General features: G+C 41.7%; 1 protein-coding gene across 2 annotated transcripts in view; it reads right to left on the bottom strand.

Annotated features, from left to right (window-relative positions):
* TAOK1 (TAO kinase 1) overlaps positions 1-25874 on the bottom strand; it is a 66675-nt gene that overhangs the window by 12110 nt on the left and 28691 nt on the right. For both annotated transcript variants that reach the window (XM_054167078.1, XM_054167077.1), the window contains exons 2-15: positions 21892-22118; positions 17719-17790; positions 14699-14800; positions 13330-13375; positions 12341-12437; positions 11588-11701; positions 10729-10820; positions 7976-8069; positions 6494-6575; positions 4342-4509; positions 3182-3385; positions 1812-1946; positions 980-1216; positions 128-256 (exon numbers count right to left, since the gene is read on the bottom strand). In XM_054167078.1, the coding sequence (XP_054023053.1) occupies positions 128-256; positions 980-1216; positions 1812-1946; positions 3182-3385; positions 4342-4509; positions 6494-6575; positions 7976-8069; positions 10729-10820; positions 11588-11701; positions 12341-12437; positions 13330-13375; positions 14699-14800; positions 17719-17790; positions 21892-22023 (1704 nt within the window). In that variant the 5' untranslated portion in view covers positions 22024-22118. The remainder of the gene's footprint in view (positions 1-127; positions 257-979; positions 1217-1811; positions 1947-3181; positions 3386-4341; positions 4510-6493; positions 6576-7975; positions 8070-10728; positions 10821-11587; positions 11702-12340; positions 12438-13329; positions 13376-14698; positions 14801-17718; positions 17791-21891; positions 22119-25874) is intronic.

Genomic DNA, 25874 nt, shown 5'->3' on the forward strand with positions numbered 1-25874 from the left:
TGAAGTGCAGAACCTGCTGCAGTCCAGCACAAGATCTCTTCTGCACAGTGGCACTTCTACTTCAGCTCTCTCACCCTGTTCTTGTACACTGTACTGCATTCACACCTCTCATTACCAGGTAGGTTACCTCTTTCAGCTGCTCTTTACGGAGTTTATATTCTCTCTTCTGGGACTCCAGGAAACTGTTCAATTCTTTTTTCTGCTGGGCCTGAATATGCTGTTGAAACTTCTTTTCTTCATTGGCCATCACTTTAGCCTACAGCAAATCCAGCAGCAAATCAGTTTGAGTCCCAGTGGGTTACAGCTGATGCTCCATTTCAGCCCCAAGACTGGGAACTGATGGTACAGTCACCATGATGCTCACCATCACTCTGAATGAGGGCGAGTCTCAGGAGCTTGCCCTCACACTCTTTTCATCCCACCCCCACCACCAATGCACCCAGAAGAAAGCCTTTTTCAGCACCTCATTTCCTCAGCCCTATTGTTCAGCTATTCTTGCCTGACAAAGTCACACCTCATGATAAACCATCTCCTTAGCCCTCCACAGCGAGATCCCAGGTGAACAAAGAATCAATAATAGTTGCTGTAGGCGGCACCACTTTGTTATCTATTATTTAAAAGCACAACCCCCCCATATCCATAAGCAACTAGATGGTGAATATTTAAGTGTAGCTGGCATCTTGCAGGCTAATCTGCCTTCATAACACTTGATGGCAGTTATTGACAGCATATCCACAGCAAAAGAAAGGAAAACCTTTACAGCAGTTTTTCTGGGGTCACTTACTACCATTTAGTACAACACACTGTGACCATGGACATACTTTTCCTCTAGTTACGTAAAGCCCTTAATGTAAGGAGGTATCTATTAGCCTTCTTCTAACTAGCAATTAGCCAGTCATGTAAGAGGCTACAACGTAGTGGACAATTCAATGTAATTAACAAATACAGCCTGGACTGCTAAACCATAATAATCTCCTACCTCTTTTTCCATGGCTGCTTGGTGCTTTTTAATTAGCTTTTCCATTTCTGCAGCAAAATTGTTACGCTGGGTTTCCAGATCTTTGTCCAACCTGAGGCGATGCTCATCCATCTCTGCCTTCAGTTTATTCTCTAATGCCATCAGCTGCTTCTGGTGTTGCCGTCTCATGCGTTTATAGCCAGACATCTGCTCTCGGAGTTCAGAGTCCTGTTCATGTTCCTGCATTTGCCTTGTCACCTAGGAAGATAACCACATCGGGCCAAAGGAAGTTAATGCCTCTTAATCTGCTTTTTGGCAGTCTTCAAACCACAAAAGAAAAACTATTCAGTACAGAAATATGATTCTGTTGCAAAGAAAAAGCACACATCCTAATGGCAGCAGGGCAGATTAAAAACTGAATTCTGCTGTAGAAGATAAGCTCACATGGGCTCCAGCAGAAAAACTCTACAATTGTTAGAAAGCTGGTACTACATAATGGGTTTTTTTTAGCCCACTGCCATGAGGGTGCATAGACACACACACACACACACACAAATGTACATAATATGCATATGAAAATGCATAAAAGCCAGCTTATTATTATAAATGGTTTCCTACATTCTACTTAGCACATTAGTTTTGAAATCATCAGATATTCACACATTACATTTGCCCAGGTGCTGCGCTGAAGCTTTCATTAACTTTACATTAAACTATTTCAGTGATAATATCTCAGTCAACGAGGACAGCTCACGCTCTGATGAAATCCTAAAAGCTCTGAGGGGTTTCACAGGGCTCCATATTCAAAGACATCCCTTCCTACACAACTTCATCCAGACAAACCCCAACCTACCAGCGATGCTGTGCGTATAGTAGCAAAGTGCTCTCGGTTGCGATAATGAGACTTGTGGCGGGATACTTGGGGAGGAGACTGGGGTTCTGATGCCCTTGTTCGAGGATCTGATTCCTCTCTGTAGTTTTCTTCCTCCTTACCAGCAAATATTAACATAAGAGAATAATAATTAACGTGAGAGAGTAAGTGTTACTAAAGAGTTTTATTTTGGCCTGGTTCGAAAGATATTTAAAAAGGAAGAAAAAAACCATTTTACATTCATCAGCCCTGAAAGATCCTCCTGCCAATAAGCTGGATGAAGGAATGGACTGGCAACAAGAGCTCTGATCTCGGATCTTTGCTTTTGGAAGCTTCATTGTGCATTTGTTTTATTACTAAGAGGAAAATTACTAATTAAAGCCGAAAATGAGGAAAAGAAATGAAGGATGGAGAACTGAGTTAAACGATTTACTGCAACAAAACAGAAAAGCTGTAAGGTAGATGCTATCAAGTCTGAAAGAAGAAAACAGCATCTTTGTAACCCTGAAAGACAGAGGAAGGTTTTCATTACACCCACTACAGAAATACCTCAAAGCAAATTGAAAAATTTGTCGTGGTGTATTCCACATTCTTAGTTTGAGTTTGTCATTCATCGCAGAGCGATTAGGAGTTAGATATGATACACTAATTAACTCCCCGAGGAAATACCCGAGTGTCTGCTGCATATCTGGGCAAAGAACAAAACACTCCAACCACACCTATCATTAGCCAGGGAAACGCTACTGCTTTGAGAAAAGGTGTGATAACCCCTCCACAGCAGGAGCTGCATGGCTTGGAGGGATGCTCCCCAGCTTATCCTTCATCACCTAGGGGTAAAGCTGGGGAAGTGGTTTCACAGCCTGCCATGGCCAGAGTGCTGTGTTTTTTTCCATGCATCTTTGTTCATTAAGCAAATATTCAAATGGAGTGCTGGGAAGCTGGGTGCTTCAGGAACACATTTCAGCTGCTGCTGTGTGTCCTATATTTAAGAATTCACTAACCAGGAGGTAAAAACAGGTAACTCTCTCATCCTTTTGTCCCATGAAGAAGGGCTCCACAAATTAAGGGCATCCACTAAATAAACCTATTCACAACCTCCCATTCCAGCTCCTCCTGGTAAAGCAAACTGCTTTCAAAACACTTCAATTAGTAATTTTTGAGAATTGACAGAAATAAAGGATTATTACAGCAACCTTCCAAAATTTCCAGTGCATGTTAATGTATCTGGGGCACATAATTAGAAGAACCTGGAGCTAATGACTTCAGACGGGAAGCACCTGACTCTTAGGTGCCAGCTCAATCCTCTCCCATTTTACACCTTCAAAGCCATCCAGCAAAACTCCACCGCTTACCGGCTTTAAATGAATGACAGAGCTGTTTGACATCACGGTGTGGTCCCCCTCCATCATATCCAGCTCGCTCTTATCATCCGAGGCATCTGGAAGACTGTTAACACTACTGCTTTGGCTACTGGCACTGATAGACATACTAGGAATGGACTGATTACTTCCGACACTGTTCACTGTTCCTGTCCTGCCAACACCATGATCTTGTTCCTAGGAGAAAGGAATTATTAAGAAACTCCCAAACCATCACAGTTGTTTCTATGGACATTACCAAGTGAAATGTTCATTCCATTCCTATCTAAAGGCATCCACCTGCCACGTCATGGCAGTTCCCTCCCTCCAGGCATTACCATGAAACATTTCTCTTGTGGGATGCTGGGGAGAGAAAGAATCAACCTTGTCAAGATGAACTGGCTGATGTCAGATTCTTTTCAACTGTGAGCCTGTTAACAAGCTGAATGCTATCATGTATCAGCAACTGCGTGTCACCAGAAACTGTTCTGACATCAGCATCATCTAAGTGCTGGGACCCTGCACCTCTGTACATGAGAGAGCTGCAATACAGAGTCTTGATTTCTGCATGGTGACTGCAGTATGCAACCCCAATGAAACAAATTAATTTCCCTCATGACATCTTTTTCCTTTTTTAAAAGCAAACAAACAACCCAAAACTCTAACAACAAAACCAAACCACAAATAAAATACCCAAACAAACCCCACAAAAAACAGAGGGGGAGGGAGGGAAGGCAAAAAACACCCCCACAACCAGGTACAAATTTCTGTGTCTTCTGACTCAGAACAGTATTCTCCAGATAAAAGTAGAGGACTATCAAGGGCTGTGTACGTATGGTCAAATAGAGGTTAACTGCAGTGGCTGAAAGAGTCCTCATGAAGCCTTATAAGCAGGCAAAGAGAGCTAGGATTTACAGGACTGCAAGCTAACTGTTCAAGCATGAACACATGGCACAGCCTCTTGCCAGCACTAGGCATCTACCCTGTTTGTCCTTGCTTGTGCCTTGAGGTGGCTTTATTCCAAGCACGGGGAGGAAGACACAAGTTTCCAGCCAGGTGTGTAAACAGCCCCCATTCGTTTAGCAGCATGACTCGTGGTTATTTAAAAGAGTGTCGTTCCCCGGTTCGGTGATGAAACCCGAAGTTTCTCTCACCTCCTCCTCCTCCTGTGTTTCAACTGCAGGGCCATTGTGTGCCTCCTGGAAGAGGAGCTTCTTCATTTTCCGATACTGCAGGTTGTCCAATTCTCTCACCGCATCCTTTGTTCTCTGAATCAAGTCTATTAACACTGTTTCGGGCCGCTCCCGAAGAACGAACATGTGCTGTAGAACACACAAACAGGTGAGTGACCTCCTAGGCCTCCAGTGCACATGTTTTGGAGGTGGAATTATGAGCTCTAGTTGGGTTTATTAGCCCTCCTTCCTGCACAGGAGAATACCATCACAGCTTACACGGGCGCTATTTTTAGACTTCGCAATCCAGATTTCAGAATGACTGTTTTCTGATGGGAAAACATCCAAAACAACCAAAAAGGAAAGATGTAACCCAACCAGAAATGGTATTTCCATGTACCATGAGAATGGGCTTGGTTTAAACCTAGCCTTCTTTGGAGGCTGAGGTATTTAGAGACATTATCTACTTGCGGTTTAGAGGGGGAAGAGCAACAAATAACATAAAAGCTAAAGGTGTTAGACTGGTTAAGCATCTTTAACCAAATGTTAATTAACTCATCAGCTAATTCTCACTATAACACCCTTTTCCTTGCTTAGAAAAGCTTGAGGATCAAATATGTGGCACACAGCTCTGAGTCATAAAACAGGCTGTGAACCTTCGAGCCTGGCCCTACAACAGTCAGCCATGCTCCACTCTTTTTTTGGCAGCATTCACTGCATTTCACTGCAAAGGTGGCTGCATTTTGCCAATAGGTAAAACAAGTTCTGCCTATGTATGTCAGAAGCAGCTTTTGCTGTCTCCAGATGAAGTGTGCTATGCAAGCATGAGTCATTATTAACACCACCACTAGCTTCATTTTTGTTCCTTAGGAGAACTGCATTGCCATTTCCAACGTGTCACATTCCCTACCTGTCCCTGCAAAGTGGTGTGCAGCTGTTTCAGACTGCAGATATGGAAGGAATACATTCACAAATGTTTCATTGCCATCAATGTTCTCTTCAATTACAGTGCCTTGCTCAAAATATAACCAATCTGGGGAATTCTGAAATAGGAGGACTACACACCCACACTGAAACCTTCACTGGATAATTGCATTCACTTTCAGAATACACAGCTCTTCAAGAGGGTAAAGTCCTCAGAAGCATTTAAATAAAAACATGCAGAAAGGTGATGATAAATCCCTCATAAATAGCATCCATTTCCCAGTGATGTAATATATTTGGGGGGACAAAAAAAACAAAGACAATGATTTTGCTTTTTAGCACAAATATGGCCAGGATTAAAATCCCCCAAAATAATGTCACGAGCACTGCAAAGAGAATGACAAATTAGCAAAATTCAGAATGCCAACTGGTGCCACAAAGGAAATCCATCAAAGTCATGCTCAGAATAAAACAGCTCTAACACCTAACTTCTGTGCAAGTTGTGCTCACTTAGGAACACGTCAGCTTTTTGCAACAATCTACCACACTGGCTTTGTTTCCAGACTAGAGCCAGGAAAACTGAGTATCTGCAGCATACAGGAGCACAACTGGAGAGAGAGGAAAAAACCAGCCGAAAAACTAAAGCAGGAGAAAACCTGTAGCCAGCTGAGGCTTATTCATGTCAAGGAAAAGTATGGGGAAGAAAACCTGCTTTCCTCTGCCCCCTTTCCCCTAGGGACACCATTAGAATAGTGAATTTCAGCTCTATGTGTAAAGCACAGAGGTGACGGAAGAGGATAAAAGCCTTTAGGGGTATATATAGCATAGAATAAAGAGGGAAGGAAGGAAAGGTATTTGTTAACTAATGCATGGCAGCTCTGTCAGGATTAATTGTAATCACTGGAAGGATAGACTGAGCTTAAGAAACTGAAACTCTAGACAAGTTGATGGCCATCCAGTGTCACTTACTGGGGTGTCCTTTTCTGAGGAGAACAAGGCTGGCTTGGGGAGTCACCTGGGGCACTGCCCGTGACAAAGGGCAGTAAAGCTCAGGCCAGCAGCTCAGTGCACTCCACAGCACCCTCAGCTCAAAGGGGTTCAGGGTAATGGGCAGAGGGAGCATTAACTAGGATCTGGTATGATAGGTGAGAGAGAAGAGTGGCCTCTTCATACCATCATGTGGAAAACAAAAAAGGAAAAGCAAGCCAACCTTCAGAAGCTCCTCTGATGTAGGCCTGTCTTGAGGGATCTTCTGGAGACAAGAATCTACGAAGTTTCGAAAATAATCAGACCTGTGGCAAGGAAAGTGAAAGAAACCCAAACATCTGAGTTAACTACCCAGTTTAATAATGCCCAAACCTCATTAAAACATCAAGAACTTCATCTTTGGGCACTGCTGGTAGAAAGAGTGGGGAGGAACCACACAGACTCAGTACTTCACACTACAGCCTCTGACAACCCTAGTAAAGACAAAGCTCACTGCTGTTAGCAGGCAGATCCCTTTAACCTCAGCTTCCAAACAAAATGCTTCAGCCTAAGAATGCAAAAATCTGGGGCAATTCAAGAGGAAGGAAAGTTCTATACAAAGGCAGAGACCCACATATCTCAGAGTGAGCATCAACCTTGTCAAATTCTATATTGCTTAAACTCTTTGAGGTCTAATCAGAGTCCCTGCCCTATCCCCACCCCTGTACACAGGTGTTTCATCCTCAACTGTATTACACACAACTCCTGAGATGCTTTTGGCTCCTCAGACACAACTTCTACACTATTGTGCAATCTGTCCCAAATAAGACTTAAAAGTCATGACTTCTTTAGTAACAGCTCTCTCTCCGTAAGCCAAAATTCTGTATTTTGCCTTTTCTTCCTCAGCACACGATTTTCAGAAGGGCAGCATTATACCCTGAAACCAGCAGCACAGGCAATTGCATAGGTTTTATTTCTTTCCTCTCCCACTATTCCCACTCCTGCCATCATGTAATGGGGGTTTTGCTACTGCAGTTTTTCAGTAAATTAAATTATTGTGGGCTTCGGTCAGAAAAAAACCCCAAAACAAACACATAAAATGACTTGAATGTTTTGTCAAGCACCAGGGTGTGAAAGAGCCTAGCCAGAAAAATCTCAAAAGTAGAGGGAAAAAAAATATAGCACAATGTATTTTGTTAGAGGCCTATGTGCAGGGATCAGAAAAAGCACAGTTAGGGAGTTTTAAACTTCTGAAATCAGTTTAGCATGTTTGCTGTTTGAAAAGAGAGTTGCTGAGGCACAAAATGTTACTACTATGCTTTGTTGTTCTGAAGTTCATGCAACAGATGCCGCACAAGCGGTGTCTCCATCTTGCAAAGCAATGCTTCAACAAAACAAGATTCAGGAACTGACAGTGTGGTCTGTGATTAAAAAACACTAAACACACTTTTGGCTAGCCTGGGAGCTTCAAAAGTTTACAGAATTTTTTTTTTTTAACAGGACCTTATGTGCTTTCAGCAGCATGTCCTGTTTCTGCTGGGTTCTGGGCTCTAAAATGCACGTTTAATAGTTGGTCAATTTTGTATATAAAGTGTATACTGAACCTCATGAGAACCTTGGAGCTCACATCCTCCCAACAGGAATCCAGCCATTTCAAGAACTCAGCATGACAAAGCACTCCATTTACAGCAATTCCCTGCCACATTCCTCCCTCAGTAATACTCACCATTCATTAGACTGTAGTGTAGGGGATTCATTCTGCGCTATGTGATATAAGGCACTCATTGCGTTCATATTAAACAAAGGAGGCTTCCTTTCCGCTACACACAAAAGAAAATAGTTTTTATATAGGGAGATAGTCTCATGGCTTTGCTCTTTTTTTTTTTTTTTTTTTTTTCCTCTTCACTTTACATCCCTTTAAAAAGAAAACCACATCAGCAGAATCACTGTTGCCTGAACGTGGAACCCCAAACCAACCCTACCCTGCAATCAGACAGATATGTTGGCATATGTCCTATACCATTGCAGAAGATGAAAGCACTTTGAAGATCAAATGCCTTGTCCTCTCAAGCTTTTAAATTACGTGGTTTATCATAGTTGAGTTCTCTGACTCATTTTAATGTACTAAAATAGGAGTAAGCTAACAGTAAGCTCTATACTTGGTGTTTAGCCACTAAGCATTCTTGGTTTCATCACCCTCCCCCCCATTGTTTTTTTTTTTAAGCTACAGTTGCTAAAAAGCTAACAAATATTTAATTCTAGCAGGACAGCAGTGATGAAGAAAAAGCTGGTTACAAGAACCATCAAATCACACTTAACTGACTAAGCACATGGGCAGGAAGTCAGCAACAGGCCAACTCTTTATACTATTTTGAGAGTTGCATTCTCTTTGGCTCTTCTCTCTCTTTCAAGCTTGTGTTACTCTTATAGACTGACACAGCATGAAAGCTTAATGAGGAAGGAGATGATCTCACTGTAACAACAAAACTGAAGCTTCATCAGAATGTTTATGGGGTAAACCTATAAAGCTCAGCCTTGTCATAAACATTCCAGAGAAGCTGGTCAGGCCAGGAGATCGCTCTCACATGAGGGAGAATGCAACAAAAAAACCTTTCCTTCCTGAAAAAAAAACCAGCAAAACAACCAAAAACCCCAAACCAAACAAACACAAAACCCCAGACAAAGTAAAAATAATGCTAGTTTTCTTAGCCTGCTTTTCAATTTGGAGTTGAATAGTAGCAGTAAGCAATGTATCAGAGATCAGAGTTCACTCATCACTACCACAGGATGGACTAAGCCCTACAAATTCCGCAGAATGAGTAAACTGAAGAGCTAAGCCTTTCCTCAAAGGTAGCACCTTACCTTCTCTAATCTGTCAGATAACCAGTTCCTGCTATTGAGGATCAGGCTGATTATCCATTGAAGTATTTAAATGACTGCTTAAACTGTTTTAACTGACTGCTCTCCCCAGGTTTTTTTTCCTTAACTCACCTGAATAAAACAGAAATCTTCGGTAAACACTGCAAGTGAGCCCTCAGTGTGGCCGTTTCTAAGACTACACGACAACCTGAGAGGACTACTAGACATCTCATTTTTCTGCTTTCTCCTCATGCTCATTCAAACCAACCCAAGTGAGATAACCACACCGACCCAGCCTACAATGCTTTACTGTCCTGACCTAGTCTCACCTCCCACCACGCTAGAAGCTGTAGACGAAGCCTAACGCTTCACATTGCAAAAATGCAGCATGCGGGAAGGCACCCGGGGGTGTGGTGGCCATGAGCTCACTGCATTCCTGGAGCACTGCAGCCAGCCAAGACTCCCTGCTCCACTCGAGCAGGGCTCTGTCATGACAGTCACACCCCTTCAACTTCTTTATACTGGCAACCAAAAAATAATAATAAAAAAATCCCTGCTCTGAAGAAAGAATCTATTTCACGTCCTGGAAGAAAATGAAGTTGACAGTTTGGAATGCCAGACAGCATTCTGAGCTAAACTGTGCAGTTCACATGGATTAGTGTGTTCCTGAGAGCTCTTGCTGCCTGGCTGGGCTGCTCCTCCACTGAGACTGGGTTGGAGTACAAGCAATGAGATCTGACAAGGATGGTAGGACAGCCTCAGGTGCAACAAGCAGCACTGAACCTCACCATCCGGAGAAAAAAACTTACAGCTAAGAGCTTCTAGAGAGCTGGATCTGCACTGAAGTCTGCACAGTGCTGTGCATGGTGGTGTGCTTCAGGGAGGGGATTTCTCTTGCCAGAAAAAATTACATGTTCAATATAAATAGAATGCCATGCTAACAGAGCCCTTTTAAATTGGCATTCTGCTTTAAAGGAGTCTGTTCTAATGGCAATGCCATCATTTCTTCGGAGTATGATTTAGAGGTTACTAACTCAAAACTGGATTGCTCCACAGATTTTTCTTTAACATTTTTTTAAAGAGACTTTTTTCCCAGCCAAATCTATTCCCAAGTGACACCACTATTCCCAAGTGACACTGAATAAAGCTCTGAAGCTGTCCACTTATCCAAAACTTCATTATTGCAGAACTTGTTAAGGCTATCTCACATTCTCATATGTGATATATCTCATATATGATATGCAAACCATATCAACTTGTATCACTAAATATGTTTTCACACCAGTACTTTGAATGGTTTATTTCTAAAGCTGCTCAGCAAATAGGTTGTTCTTCAGTTCCAAAGTTAACTGCCTCTCCCACAGAACATGAACACCTTCAGTGGCAGAGCTAGGCTATTTTCTGTGTCTCTATAACTCTTTCTCTTCGGGTAATGAAAACATCAGTTCAATAAATATCAAATTAGAGACTTGCTCTTGAATTTCAGAGAGCACACTTAGCTCTTTTCTCTAAAATCAAGGACAAGGAAGGAAGCAAAGATCTTCTGCACTGTGATTCAGCTGTGTAAGTTCCAGGTATTAAATGATGATATTTTGTAATTTCTCAAAGAAAATAACTTACCTAACTCAATACAGGTAATTCCAAGAGACCAAACATCTACTTTGCCATCGTACTGCCCTTCATCCATGGCTAAAATCACTTCTGGGGCCATCCTAAAATAGGAAATGTGTGCTCATAAAATTCTGGATGATGGAACACATTATCACCATCAGTACCTCAATGAAACTGTCTGCTTCACTGATTTCAGCTACCATAAACCAATCATTCCCCAGGGTACCAGGCATGAACATGGGGATCCTGGGAACAAAGGACACCCACCCACACTAGTAGAGGCCTGCAGAGAGGCTGTGTGATGCTGTCCTGTGCTCTGCCCAGCTCTCCATTTAGGAGTATCATCCCTTTCTTGCCCACCCACATTTCCAGTAGTTTAGCTGGCTGGTCAGTTCTGGTGTAGCATGCAGTAGTCTCAACACCACAGATTAGGTGTAAGAGATCAAAAGCATATAAGGGATCTGCAAAGAGTTTTGTTCAATGAACCTGGCATTTCCTATGGAAGAAAAACCACTGCAGCTCTTTCAATAACTAGATTGCCCAGCAATTGCTAAAACCACTGAGGGGAGTGAGTAAAATACAATACAGGTGATCCAATCCCACCTCTACCACTTAAAATCAGAGTAAGCTGAACAACAAAATATTTGTGTTACTTGTTGTGAATGACAAATACAAATTCATGATTTCTTGCAGTCAGAGCCTGCTTACTGCTTAATCTTTTTATTATTTATTATTCAAAGTGCATTTTATCACAATCACATCTGGAAGGTTACAGAGCTTGTTCCAGTAAAGCCTAAGTGTATTAAATATTCCCCCAAATGATCCTTTTACTTCACAAAGCCAGAAATGAGGAAATCTCTTGGCTTACCAATATGGCGTCCCCACAAATGAGTTGGCAGGAGATGCTATGGAAGCAGACCCAAAGTCAGCAAGTTTCACCTGTCCTGGCTCTGTCAGCAAGATGTTTCCTGCCTTGATATCTCTGGTTATAGAACACAAGTGTCAGTATTATTCCTCTCCAAAAGGAAAACCATCTATAGGATAGACTACCATTGCTTCATAGAGCTCCACACACAGCTAAGCAAAACTCTCTGAACCAACTATGTCCTTTATAAAGATTTTTCCAAAAGTCCTAATAATGTTACAATTCAAGCCCTTCATCCTGCTAAAATGCAGCAGGTACTGTAACACAGAGAACATTTGCATCCCATATGCACTGTGTGCTTCTCAACATCTTGCTTCATCTCAAGCTCATTTTTCAAGTGTCAGTGCTCCCCAGCCCCAGCAAGCTTTGCCTTGCAGTTGCAGCAAGCTACAGAGGTGAGCTCAAGCCCTCTCTGCTACTGTCTGCTTCAGGGAACATTCAGCACTGTAACAGGTATTGAAAAGCTTAGCAGATTCAAAGTCATTCTGCAGAAACTCTGAACACCAGCTGCAAGAGGCAGTGCATGTGAAGAGATATGGCTTGCTAGTATTTGACCTCAATATATCACCAGTTGGGGAGCACAATGGCCCCACAAAAAGAAAATCTCTGCTTATAAATATTAAATTTGGGATGAAGGGGATACAATCAACAAAATAAATTACCTGTGTGTGAGACAGCAAAAGTATAGCCACTTACCTATGGATCATATTGTGAGAATGCAAGTATGCTAATCCCTGGAGAGCACCATGGGTAATTGCTGCTATTTCCACTTCTTGCAATGGCTTTTTATGAACTTAGGGAAAAAATTGATTTGAAATTCAATATTAAAGAAAGCAACATAGTTTACAGCATGTGAGTGAGTATTGTTAACAAGGTAAACAGAAAGAAAATACTAAAAGCTCATTTTTACCAGGTTCACTACGAGAAGCAAAGGTAAAGATAGTTCCCAGCATACATTCTACAATCAGATGTAATCTAACTGCAAACTGGCAGCTATTTACTGTCAGAGACAGACTACTGTGCAACCAGAAATTACATTCCTGTCAGTTCTGTGACCATTCTCCCAAATACCTAGCTGAGACTCAAAATTCACTTTTCCATTAAGGAAGCTAAGTCCCAAACCCTGGAACTTTATGGCAATTCACACATGAATAAACTGCGGCAATACAGACGAGGCTCTGACAGCTCAGCCTTTTGTCCTGAAATGCTTCTGGCAAGCAAAGGCAATGAACAACTTACTGGCCACACATATATCATCAAAGAAAGCTCACTTCAAGAAGCTTGACAGAAAAATGACCATTTTAACAAAAGACCTCATCAAGTAAAACCCTAATGCTGCTGCAATGCTATTTTAGACAACAGGTTTTCAGTTGATAGTGAGCACTAGGACCAACAGCAAGGGTTTTCAGAAATAAATCTTGAACTGTCATGACAACAGAACCCAAAACTCAGAAGAAAACAAATAGCTGCCTGACAACTTCAAAATAACATGAAGGAGAAAGTGAGCAGCTAGGAAAGGCAATATTCCCCAGAAAAACCATTACAGTCATGTGAGGATTTGAAAAACTGCAGCTGTTCACACACACTGCCCCCAGAAAAAATTGTATGCTCAAGGACAATTCAGTGATGCTGTAACCTCCTACTTCAGCACTACACTTTCAATCAAACAAAGATGTGTGACATACCTTCTAGTAAGTCTGATGCTGATCCTAAACAATATTCCATAACGAGCTGCATGGGAAGAAATCAAAGTAGTTGTTAGAAAATCTCCAACAGTAAATGTTTGCCAGATTTCTGTGGAGTAATTTAGGAATGATCCCTGGTGCACACACTGCAGACTGCCATGACCAACCCAGTATTCCTTGGAACATCAGCCCCAGCCCAGCACTCTCACACAGACTACTCCCTCTCACGAGGACAGCTCTGACTGGGATTTGCACAGCCCTCCTGTGCAAGGTACCAAGCAACCACACTCATAAGGAAGGCAAAAGCCAATTCTTAAGCAGTTCTGTATTGTATTACATATCTTATTTTATATGCAGGTACTTAACAGGAATGTTAATTTGCACTTAACAAGCTTATCAGAGTATTAAAGGGCTATTTAGGGATTTACTTAAGATTTTGTCCCTGTCAGACTTCAAAAAAAAAGAAACTAAAACTTTGTCCTGCAGATTTCCTGAAGCTAATACATGAAGACTACTTGCAATTTAAACTATTCATTCAATAATATTACTTCTTTAGTACAACGAGAGGTGCACATGGTGCTTTTCAGTTGGCAAAATGCTTCCTCTGCAAAGCCAGCTACATTTATTCCTACACATGCACACAAACTAAAATAACCTACATTTGGTTTGGGGGAGTGGAAAATTGTGATTTTTGTTTGTTTAAATCAAATGTACAAAATTAATTAGGAGATGACAGCCAGAGGTAAAACCAGCCAGTTGGGTTTGTCACCTGAACACAGGCACAGAGAAATGACAACAGAGGTAAACAATATACAGCAGAATTTAGTTAAATAACAAAAATACTAGACTCAAAATATACTTTCATTACAATTATCAGTAGGATAATTCTAACCTATTCCACTGAAGTATAAGTGAACACTTCTGGAACATACTCAGTGAACCTGTGAAGTACTGAACCATAAGTAAGCAGTGGCATACCAAATGCACTGTGAAATGACCTGCAAGTATCTAGTAAGTTGCCAGATTTGCCTCCCAGGCAGCATAAGTGAAATTCTCACCATCCCTTACAGCAAGAAAAGCTACGGGTAGATTTGTTGCCCCCCATCTTATTATTTATGCCAAACAATCCATCAAGCTCGATACACAACAGCAGCACAGCCACAAGACTCCCTAAGTCAAAGGGACATTTTCCATAACTCTTTCTTCCAAAAACTACACTCAGTTTGGCTGAGCATCTGTGAGGTCCTTGGCTAGTCTCATCTGAGTCTATGCAATGCAAGTGTTCAGGTGCCTCTTGAAAGCCAGCTGGGGAGATTTTAAAGCGCCCTTAACCAAGGCAAGAGAAGTGCAGAGTGCAGCAGATGCTTACCCATGCTGTATGCTCCCGCAAATAGCAGCCTTTGTATTCTATACTGTTGGGGTGTTTTATTCTTTGGAGGAACTTGACTTCCTTAATAATATCCTGCCATTTCTGTAGAAAATAAAAGGAACAGAAAGACTTAATAAAACTTACCCTTGTTGTTGTTGTTAAGCTAGCATGCCATTTAATTATTTTAAGAGGTAAAATCATCTTAAGGTTCCAAATCAAAATAAATTTCTATCAACACCATATTCACCACTTAACTCCCAACAGCTCTACAAAACAAGTTGTGGATGGATTAGGCTGTATGTAAGGATCTCTCAGCAATGTCACACTTTGTATGTATGCATAGAGTACACTGGTAAACATTTACACCTGAGCCAAGTCTTCAAAAGAGAAGCAAAACTTTTTTAAGGGATAACATTTCTGTTGTCAAACCAAACATGCATCCCAACCTGAAAGAGATGTGGATGATAAGTGTCCTTTCAGCAGGATCAGCTGTCTCTCACTTAACTCTTGGAGCTATAAAGACCTGTCCTTACTACTAACTCTATTACACTGGATGAGGCTCCATTTATCAGCCACCAAATATCTGACTACCTTCATTGTAGTGTTTCTCTGTTACTAGTTTAGTCTTTACAAGGACCAATTTAAAAATGAGTTACCTACTAGATATAAAGGTTCTGCAGAAAGAATAAACAGAGAAAAAAAAAATATTCCAGGTTTACACTAAGAAGACCTCTGCCAGTGCAACTTTAAAGCACAGAAGAGGCAAAAATGTCTCGTTCCAATGCGTGTCTGGACACTGCCACTGCTCCTCTCAAAGGACATCACCAATCCTCTCATTTGCTGCACATCCACACATCCTCAGGCGAGAAAAGCAAAAGCTTCTAAGTGCAACAGCAAAACTACAACTACCAGAAGAGATTTGCAAAAACAAATGCAGTAGCTGAAACCATTTAGGTATGCAGACATCAACACCAGAGTGTTGATACTGAAAATGTTTTTCAGGAGTATCAGTTGTGAAGTTAATCAGAGGTAGAGAAACCTCAGTCAACACTGAAAGGTTCAAACACTGTTTTCCAGGTGCTGTTAATCCCTCAGCACACACTTCCTCTAGCCAGGGTTCATAGATGGGCAGGGGTCCCACACACCCAAAGGCTTTGGAAAACATGTAACACCCAGATCCTCTTCAGTAAAATTTCTAGGGTTAGACAAACAAATGAAACCAGGGACTGTGGCAGCCACAACCCAGGCAGCTAATTGACTAAGCATTTCTCAACACCAGAAGTTTCATGCGAATGACATTACCGCAGCTACACTCACGGAAACTCTCACTGACACCCTGGTTCCAGTACAAGAACAACTTTGTTGCCTTTTACCTTTAGCAACTCAAAGGTTTTGAGGTACTAAGCAATGAAAGTCAAACCAACACAGTGCCAGGCTAAACTTGTACAGTGGGAAGAGAGAGGTGATGTATTAGTCAAGATATATCCATGACTTTGTGTGTTAAAAAAAGCCCTGAGATCACATTAAGAGCACAGTACTATATATTTCAAAGGGTTTAAATTTATTTTTAGTTTAAACTATGTCCTTGTTTTGGAGAATAATTGTGCCCATCAATGACAAAATCTTATTATGAAACCAAAGTAAATATAAATGATACTGGAATGCCCTTAACCTATTTTCTATACAGAGGGTAGATCATAACTCCAGCAAACTTCTGCACAAAACAAATAAATACAGAAGTAAAATAGCAAGTGTTTTAATCTCAGTCCTATTAGTTTCTTCAAAAAAATCAAGAAACATATGCCTTGAAGACAAATAAAAGCTATTTCTGAGGCATGCACAGTTTGTTTCATTCATGTGAACAGAGTATTTATAGCTCTCAGTAATTAAAACAGTAGGACAAGTAGTAAGTACAAATTATTCTTTCATCAGTACACAGTTAAACAAGTCACTGCAGTGGCAAAATAGGAACACATATAGCAAAATTGAACTATGAAGCTAGAATTTGGGACTGCTGGAGAGACACTGCCACCTCTACCTCCTACACAGATACACAGACAAGAAGGAACAGTTCAGCTCCTTGTAGCGCAGAGGATCAATACACAAAAGGCAGGCACAGAAAGCAATGAGTTGTTAGTCAAACTCATCAGAGCAAGACTGCTTCTAAGACTGGAATATAGAGAATGGAGGGAGGGAACCATAAATGCCTTGAACAACATGCTTACAATAAATACTGCTGTGGAAAAATCCTGCCACAATTTGATAGATGTCTTTTAGCAGAAATAGTACCAAATCAGCTGTTCATGTCATGTTGGGCTTTTCAAGAATCTGTATTAGCACTTAAACATTTCAAGTATAAAAATCAATTATCTCTGCTAAGTGTCCTAGGGAAAAAACACATCTGGGGTGGCCATGAAACACTTAACGTTTAAATCTCAGAGGCCTACTTTTACAGACCTCTCTGCAAAGACTGCCTTAATCCCCAGCTCTGGCAGTTCTGCCATAATTATGCTGCTGTTCAGATTTTCACACTCATTCACTCATGCTGTTTTGCTTTTGTTTTAGCTCCTCATCAACACAGTCATTCCAGGGAAGGATGTGCTCTGCCTTACTACTTTGTACAAGGCAAGATTCTCTCTGAATCCCTCACTGCTGCATCCATTGCTGGTGTTCCTTTGTTCTGTAAGCAGCATGGTTATTTTAAAGGGCATTTCAAATGGAGTAGCTAAGGCCAACAAGACATACTAACATACAAGCCTACCACTTTTATTTTTATTTTTTGCTTTATACACATTTATGTGACCCTTTACTTGTAGAAAGGAGGACTCCTCCTCCAGACACAGATTAGGCAGAAATACATCACAAACAGTAAACTGATTTGGTTTGTTTGCACAGTACCCTCATTCACCTGTATGCTTACAGGAAGGATTTCTCCTGCTGCAACCCAAGCTAACTGAAATCATCCCATATAAGCAGCATTTGCAAGGGGCAAGATTCAATATGCAACATGTTCTACATACCTCATTGGACTGCTTCCCACTATATGACATTTTCTTGATGGCCACCACTTCATTGGTGCGCACATCACGTGCCTGCAAGAAGAAAACAAGATGCATCAGCTTCTTCAGATCTTTTCCATAAGATGTAAGCCAAACAAATTCAAAATCAGTTATCTATTAGTTAACTCTTCCAGAGAATTAAAGCTAAATTATCTTCCAAGGGATGTGACTATGGCATCTATTAGAAGTTTACTTCTGAAGTTGAAGTTCACCCTCCTGTTTGTGAGACAAGGTCATCAGCATCCAGCAAGTCTCTGCAGGAGTGACTCTGTCACTCCTAAACTGTAGTAGCTCTGATTCTTTTGGAATGGCTTTTCCCTAAAACAACTCCTCTCCCTGCCCAGGTCCATTCCAGACAAAACAGAGCAAGGCTCAACTCCCTTTTATTCCATTCCAAACATAAGATGTCACAGGAAGCCCAGGGGATACCTGCTCCAGACACTGGTGGCTTTCTCTTCACTATTTTATCTTAAAGGAAAGCAGATGACAGAGAGATAGCAGCAATCTATGCAACCCATCTGCAGATTACCCTTCAGACTCACATCTTCCCAGCTCAATAATACTATTATTTACACCATGCATGAATGTACTGGGGGGTTCACACTTCAAAGGCAGATTTCTTGACTTCTGACAATCCAAAACTAGACAAGAAGTTTTGTTTAATTTAGCATCAAACCAAGGCCTCATTCACCCTGACCAGAGCAGAGGCCAGCACTGCTTCACAAGAAAGATGGCTCAAGACAAGATCCCAGCTCCTCCTCTGTTACAGATTTCAGCAGCAGGAAAGGGTGGTGGAAGAAAAGACCTCTGAGTGTCTTTGATAAGAATAATCAACCTGGATATGAAGCTAAATGATATAAATCAGAATAATGTGCCCCACAGCATTCACTGATGACTGATGAAAGTGCTGATTTTTAATATATTTGTAACATGAAGCACAACCTATCAGAACACAGATTAATGAGGCACTGGGACTCTGCCCTTTGCAAAAAGGTTTTTCCAGTCATGTTTTTAATTCCGCTGTTCATTAAAGAGATTCCCAGAATTCCCTGTCAGTCTTTATTTCAACCAGTTAGGATAGGCTTGAACCAATACTATTTTGATTTTTTTTTCTGTTCCAGAGGATCCTTCAACCTGTCTTGCTGATACTACCTTTAAGGTTGAGGGGACGACTATTTCTGCTTTCTTGACACAAAAAGAAGGGGAGAATAAAATTCTGACTCCTGGATTTTTATTAATTACAGACAATCTGTGAAACATGCATGCAAATCACTGAAAAACTGCAATAAAACAGGCAAGTGAAATACTGGAGTAGAGCAGAAGCAACACAGCTCTAACAAAAGAGAGTGGGTTATTCTCCTGCTCCATCTGCAGTGTTCCAGTGTAGTAGGTTTCCTGTGTCAAGCAAAAGCTATTATTACACTGCAGAGCAAGGGAGTAGGGTAAGGATAATACCAAAATGATTCAGAGGTGCCAGACTTGCAGTTTCTAAGAAACTAAAACCATGAGGTGAACCAGCAAAATTCATGTCAATTATGAAAGAAAAAACAGAAACTTTCTGCCACTGCAGGATGTAACAGAAACAAAGAATGAGACAAGAGTGAACATTCTTGGGCAGTCATTGTGTAGGATAAACACATCACCCCTCCTCAGGATCACCACTAAAAGGAAAAAGAAGTAGACACAACCAACAATCAAAGCCTAAACTGCATTTAAAAAAGGCAGGGGGAGATTTTAAGATTATGTGGCTATTTCTTGTTAATTACTACCACTTGTATTTATCACCTGTACTTTTGGTCCACGCTGTATGCAATGAAAGCAGCTTGGTGAGAGGGGTGCTGTGTTAAGAAAATCCAAGTGAGCAGCCCCTCACATTTGCCTAACAGATACAGACCTTCATCACTGTAGTGGGGCTGAGAGAGAACCATCCCAGCTGATGCCCTGGGAGTTTAAATCAGGGAGGTTCATTTGCCTTTCTAGTTTCCTTGTGATCTTGAATAACTGAAATGAACACAGTTCCTATCCAAAAGCCATGAGGTTGTTCTGAGGCCAGCTAACTTAAACATCCCAAATGAATGAAGCTGGGTTTATGGCAGACATTTATGTGCATATATCCCGCTTTCCTCTGAAAACTCCATGCAAAGGATCAACATCTGGTGACCAGAGTCATTTCAGCAGTGATACAGGCAAAGCCTGAGCAAAGAAAGAGTATGTCATCAGCTTTGGTAATATGCTTTCAAGCAGTTATTAATTGTAAGCAAACATTACGTTCATTAGAGAAAGTTTAATTGTTTGCATTAGCAGAGTCAAAATCTTGTTAAAGAAACTTAAGAGAAGCATGTTTTTCCCCAGTTTTATAGAGGAATAGAGGACCCAAGACATACAGTCCTCTACTTCAGTTCTTTACATTCATTTCATTCATACTAAATTTCTTCCTCCATGTTGTCCTCCTCATCTTTTGGGCTTCCCTTTGAGGTATCAGGTTCATTATATGAAACAGTTTCATATTCAAAGTCTTAAACCTGATAGTAATAAAAATATATCAAAACACAGCACAGAGCTTCCAGGTTAAAACCTGGTAACTCAGAAATGGCAACACTGCTATCTCCTTTCTGGGGAACTCTTGCTCACTTGAAAAAAATAAAGCCCCAAAATGGGTTGGGGTAGTGCAAAAAGACAAGTGTCAGTAGTGCATCACAAGTACCAAATGAGATGTGCTTTACATCAAACTAGCACAATGCAAACCCAGGCAAGTACCCACACTAGTTAGTGAATCAATACCAATCTATAATGGATTAGTAGTTTAGAATGGTGGGGGAGAAAGAAGGGTTTAGAAATTAATGGCCTCTTACTTCTGATCTCCTTTGTGGTAAGGGCAGTCAGCTTTTACCACAGCTAAAAAGTTCTGGCAGCCTGCAAACACCATGACGTCAGCTTCTTGGTGATGTTTGGGAATGCTATCAGCACACAGCTCATAGGTTATCTGTACCTGCATGCTGGCTTTCCAGACATGCATGGCTCATGCATGCCTCTAAGTTACAGTGCTCCTGAAAAACTGCAGTAACATTTCCACACAGCACAAGATAGTCAGCCCTCTCCTTTTCTATCCACTCTTTTAACCAAAGGGAGTAAACGAGATGAAGTAAATGCTGCAGGTGAGAACAGTTTCCTCAGAAAACACTTCCTCCCCCAGATCTGTTCCCAGACAGTGGTGGCTCATAGTTTTAAGCAGGGAACAAAATTAAGAAGCTTTTCCTAATTAGTTCATCTGTGCTGCATTAAATTTGTGCTGGAAGGTTCCCAACATGGTCTGCTGCAATTACTAACAATGAATAGGCATCTCATAAAATACTGACACAAATGGCTTTCTGAAGGAAAATTGGCAGGTTTGGCCACACCTCCTACAATTACAAACGTGAAAAGGTTTGCTGAGGAAAATGGGGGTTAAATGAAGGTCTCGTGACAGGCACTTTGGTGAGCATACAGCAACCTGCAAATGAGGTTACCAGGAGACATCCCACCTCCAGCTGAGCTCTGCAAGCAGGCTGGGAAAAATTCTGCTGTCCAGACGTTCATGTCAAGTAAGTTTTATGCAGATGAATAGTGGGATTCTTGCCTGCAGTAGGGAAGGATGTGACAGGACAAATGACAACAAAAGCTCCAACACTCAGGTGTCAAACACGAAGAATGGCTTTAAGGGAGCCTGGGGGCATGTGCGAAGGGAGAGAGAATTCAATTTCTCTCAAGGGACAAGAGATGATAAGGAGACAATCAGACCAAGAGAACTGCATTGCCAGTCAGAATTGATGGAGCAGAGTCCACGTTTTAATTTGCAGATAAATCCCTGCTTGCAATGTAGCGATGCACCCAAAAGCACTGGGCAAGGGCCACGTTCCCAGCCTTTCTTTTCAGTTTGTATGCAGAAAACTTACAGGTATTGCAAGTCTGAGACTTTAGAGACACACAGGAAAGCATCTCTGCCTCAAACACCATGTTAAAAATTGATAATATTTTCCTTTCCTTAATACATTTGAAAAACATCTCCATCCATAGATGGAGATTACATCCAAAATCCATAATCTAGATCCATAGACTACAGGAAACAGAACATTTGTAAGTTGTGAAGCTACTTACAAAATAAACTGCTCCGAAGCTTCCATGGCCAATCTCTCGGAGATCTGTGAAGAGCTTTTCTGGATCTTCTTTGAAGAAGAGCTCTGCAATTTCTGGGTCCTTCAGGCTGCCCGCTCGGCTGGTTGATGGCATCCTGCTGGGCAGTTAGCCGACCGACTATCTGGGTTTAAAGTGCTGCCTCAACCCTTGGTTCATCTGTATGAATGGAGCCTCTTCAGCATGGATTACTGCAAGAGAAAGATTGCAACCCTTCAGTGATGATCCTCTTCTCAAAGACCCAGAAGCAAAGCTAGAGAAGAGCAGCTTCCCCTTCTTCCAGAGCAAGTATCCTAGTGGTGCAAAGCAACACAACTGATCTGCAGGGGTAATGTCCCAGTCCCACCATCACACCAGTCAAGCACTTCTAAAGAACACCAACCAAAATCAAAACACAAAGTGAGACACATTCCTTGTTCCAGCATCTGCTCAGTTGCCTGAAGAGCAGTCAGCAGAACCTCTCTGACCAACAGCAACAACCATTTTGTCCCCAGAGAGCCCACACTACCGTGACACCCTCCCTCTGAAGAGTCGCACCCACTACGCCCTAAAGCATCGCTTGGCCTTTGTGATGTGCATGACAGTCACGTGTATGGATAATGGCCTTTGCCAGACAAGATCTATGGCACAATCATGACCTGTGTGAACCACCACCAACTCACTCATCTCTGTTTACATTTTTTAGATTCAGCCCAGTGTTCTTATATTCTGCAGTTGCACTCCAGCTAAGAAGCAGCCAATGATCCATTCTCTACTCATTTCTGCGTGGTGGCAGAGACCTCTCCAAAGCTTCTCCTTCCACAACAGTCAGTCATGGTCCCTTTTAGTTTTTCTCTTATCTAGATTCACAGTCTTTGAAGAGCCTGCTCTTCAGATAGAATCTTACCTGCAATCCCTTTCTTTAGAGAAACAGCACCCAGAACAGGATATCCAGTCCCACACAGAATCATAGAATCACCTGGTTGGAAAACACCCTAAGACCAAGTCCAACCAAAATGTATCTCCCCATACATAACTGTTAGACACACACAATGTGTGTCTTTCTACCCTGCTTCAGCAGATGCAAACAAACATTTTAATTGTGATAGCACATGAACTTCAACAGTTGCCCACCAGCAAACACTTTCTTCAGAGGAACTTGCAACTTCAGACACCACTGGGAACCTATGAAAGCCTTTGTTTGCACTGTGTACTTGCTTTTATTTGTTCAAAGCGTGTCTTGGAATCTACCCACAATAAAAGTATACTTTCAAGTTGTGCTAAAACCTTACTCTAACTTTACAACAGGTGAAGTCAAACAACCAAGTACAGTAAGTGCAAGAAAAATGCACTTTTCCCTTCCTAAAGGAAAGGCCTGTAAACTGTCATCGATAAAAACAAGTTCCGTTCCAGTGGCAAACAGCACATCACACAGCTCACAACCTTCCCAAAATCCCTGTCTGGTCAAGGCCTGCACAATTTTTAATTCACATTTCACATCTCAGATTTGCTTTTTAAAGGAAGTTTTATCTTCATAATGAAAAAAACACCACAATAAACTTGAGTTTAACCAATATATCAAGAAGGCCCCATCCCTGTCCATTTTTCCTCCTCTTCTGGACATGATAAACTCCACCTTTCTCCAAGCCTCCAGACCATCAATGAATCATTTGTTTTTCCCCTCCCTGTGGAACAATTCTTACAAGGATGGAAAGACATACTCCTGCATGTTTATGCTCCATGGTACTCTCCTTTAGACAGTTGCAGCGTGTGAAAGTGCCAAAGACTGCTTGCTCCTTGTTAGTTCAAATAACTGCCAGCATCGCTACAAGGAGAGCTCGACTGTGCAAGAGACAGCCAAGACATACCTAGTTGTGAAGTCTGCAAGAGTCTCCAGTTTTTCTGCTGAAGACATGCGTGGGAGAGAGAACACAGGGAAGGGAAGTGAAATCCAGCATTTTCATAGCTTTCCTCCAAGCAGTCAGCATCTAAAAGATTTATAATGCAACCCAAAACATATTTCCATGATAGCCTGCTCTCAAGGGCTAAGGAAAAATCGACATTCAAATCCCACTGGTGGACCAAGCACTAAAAAAACAGAGATCTCTGCACACAGAGAGGAAACATGCAGCTAGTCACAACTCTGCTGTGCTGCACTTGTGGACACGCACACACACATTTGCTACCAATAAAGGATGTCTAGAGGAGCCCTTAGAGCAGATAGAATCAGCACAGGATATACCCAACTGCCAGCTAAGCTGAGCAAGGTGCACAGGAGCAGGGCTGCGCTACCTCCACCTCCCATTGCATAACACAGTAACTAATGCTGTGTGGGAAGGGAAATAATTAGCTTCAATTCAGCCCCTACCTGAAGCACACCACATTTATGAAGACTGGAAGGAAAGTTGGGGGTTTCTTTCCCCCCCTTTTCTTTCTCTCTTTCAAATAAGCTAACAATATTCCACTTGATTCCAGCTCTAACAAGCACATAACACTGAAAGACAACTGTTTCACATTTACAGCCCCCGACGAAACAATAGACAAAAAGCATCAGTCAGAAAAATGAGAGAAAGGAGCTGGGGGAAGGGAGCTGATAACCAGAGCACACTCAGTATTATTGAAGGAATGTTTCTTGGATCGACGGTGATGATGTCATGTTCCATCTTTTAAGAAGCAACAGATTCTTACAAAAAGGACATTGTTGTTCAAAAGCAACTGCTGCAATCCCAGAATGCCCTTTTCCCTACATCTGTTAGTCAGAGGGGCTAGGCTTGGATAAACCTGCTAATATGGCCAAAAGTCACATGGGCCTGCGAGCGAGCGTGCGTGTGCGAGCTGTGCCGAGGAGCAAAACCCTGCACACACAGAGCTGAGATGGATTACAGCCTGCTCCCCCTCCCCACCTACCCCCAATGCCAAACCAGCCACCAGACTCCTTCTTGGCATCATTTCTGAGCATGCCTCTGAAATTTTAACAGGCAACACTTTTCACTGTTGCTGAAACTCTTCCCAGGCTCATTGATAACAGGACTGGCTATGGCGCTACTGGACTTCGAATGGCAAATCGGAGCAGAACTTCTCATCTGTTACATTATACCTTAAAATACAGTTTTATCCCCTTTAATCTTAAGAGCATCAGGACAAATGTAATTGTCTTTATTCTTGGAAACAATTGCTGCTTTGAAATGCATGAGAGTAAAAACATTAAGTATTAAAACCTATTTAAGGGAACAGTCACAAACCTGTGCATGACACCACACTTACCATTTGATCTTAGATGGAACAGTAAAATGTACTCATGCAAATTCCATCCATAAGAAAGCTTCATACAGTCTCAGTTAATGAAGTGCTCCCATTTTTCATGGATGCTATAATATTAAATTCCCTCAGTCTTCATTTCACCCAGACAACACGTGCTGCCTGCCAAAGCCTGGCAGTGCCAGCAGCTGAGGTGCTCTGCCTCCTGCCTTGCAGTGAGGACACTTGAACACTTTGGGAAATGGCAGGGAAGTTAGAAGTGGCATGCAACAACGTGGTTATTGCATTATTTTAAATGTATGAAAAATACAGATTAAAAACAAAACCCCAGCTAAACTGCACTGAAAATTAATTGATATACCAGCAGGCAGCTGGGTTTCCAAATTACAGCCAAGCTGCACTTAGGTATTTTACAGTCTTCCACCAATGCTGTCTCTTTACCACAGGTTTTTTGGATTGGTGCAGCTACACTGTTAAAGACAATTGTTCCCAGTGGATGGGACTGATCATCTCACCTTAGACAGCTCAAATCACATGACTGGAACTTGGCTGGAGCCAAGAAACAAACGCTGTGAACAGGAAACAGCATCCTCTGACCATGCCTGTCTCTCTGCTGGCTAAGAGGCACAATCTACCTACAAGCCAGCTTGCAGGCTGCTAAAATTAGATAAAATAAATTCCTATTTTTTCCCTAGTTGTCACTCACACAA

Source organism: Dryobates pubescens, chromosome 13 (assembly GCF_014839835.1).
Source record: "Dryobates pubescens isolate bDryPub1 chromosome 13, bDryPub1.pri, whole genome shotgun sequence".
NCBI classification, from domain to species: Eukaryota; Metazoa; Chordata; class Aves; order Piciformes; family Picidae; genus Dryobates; species Dryobates pubescens.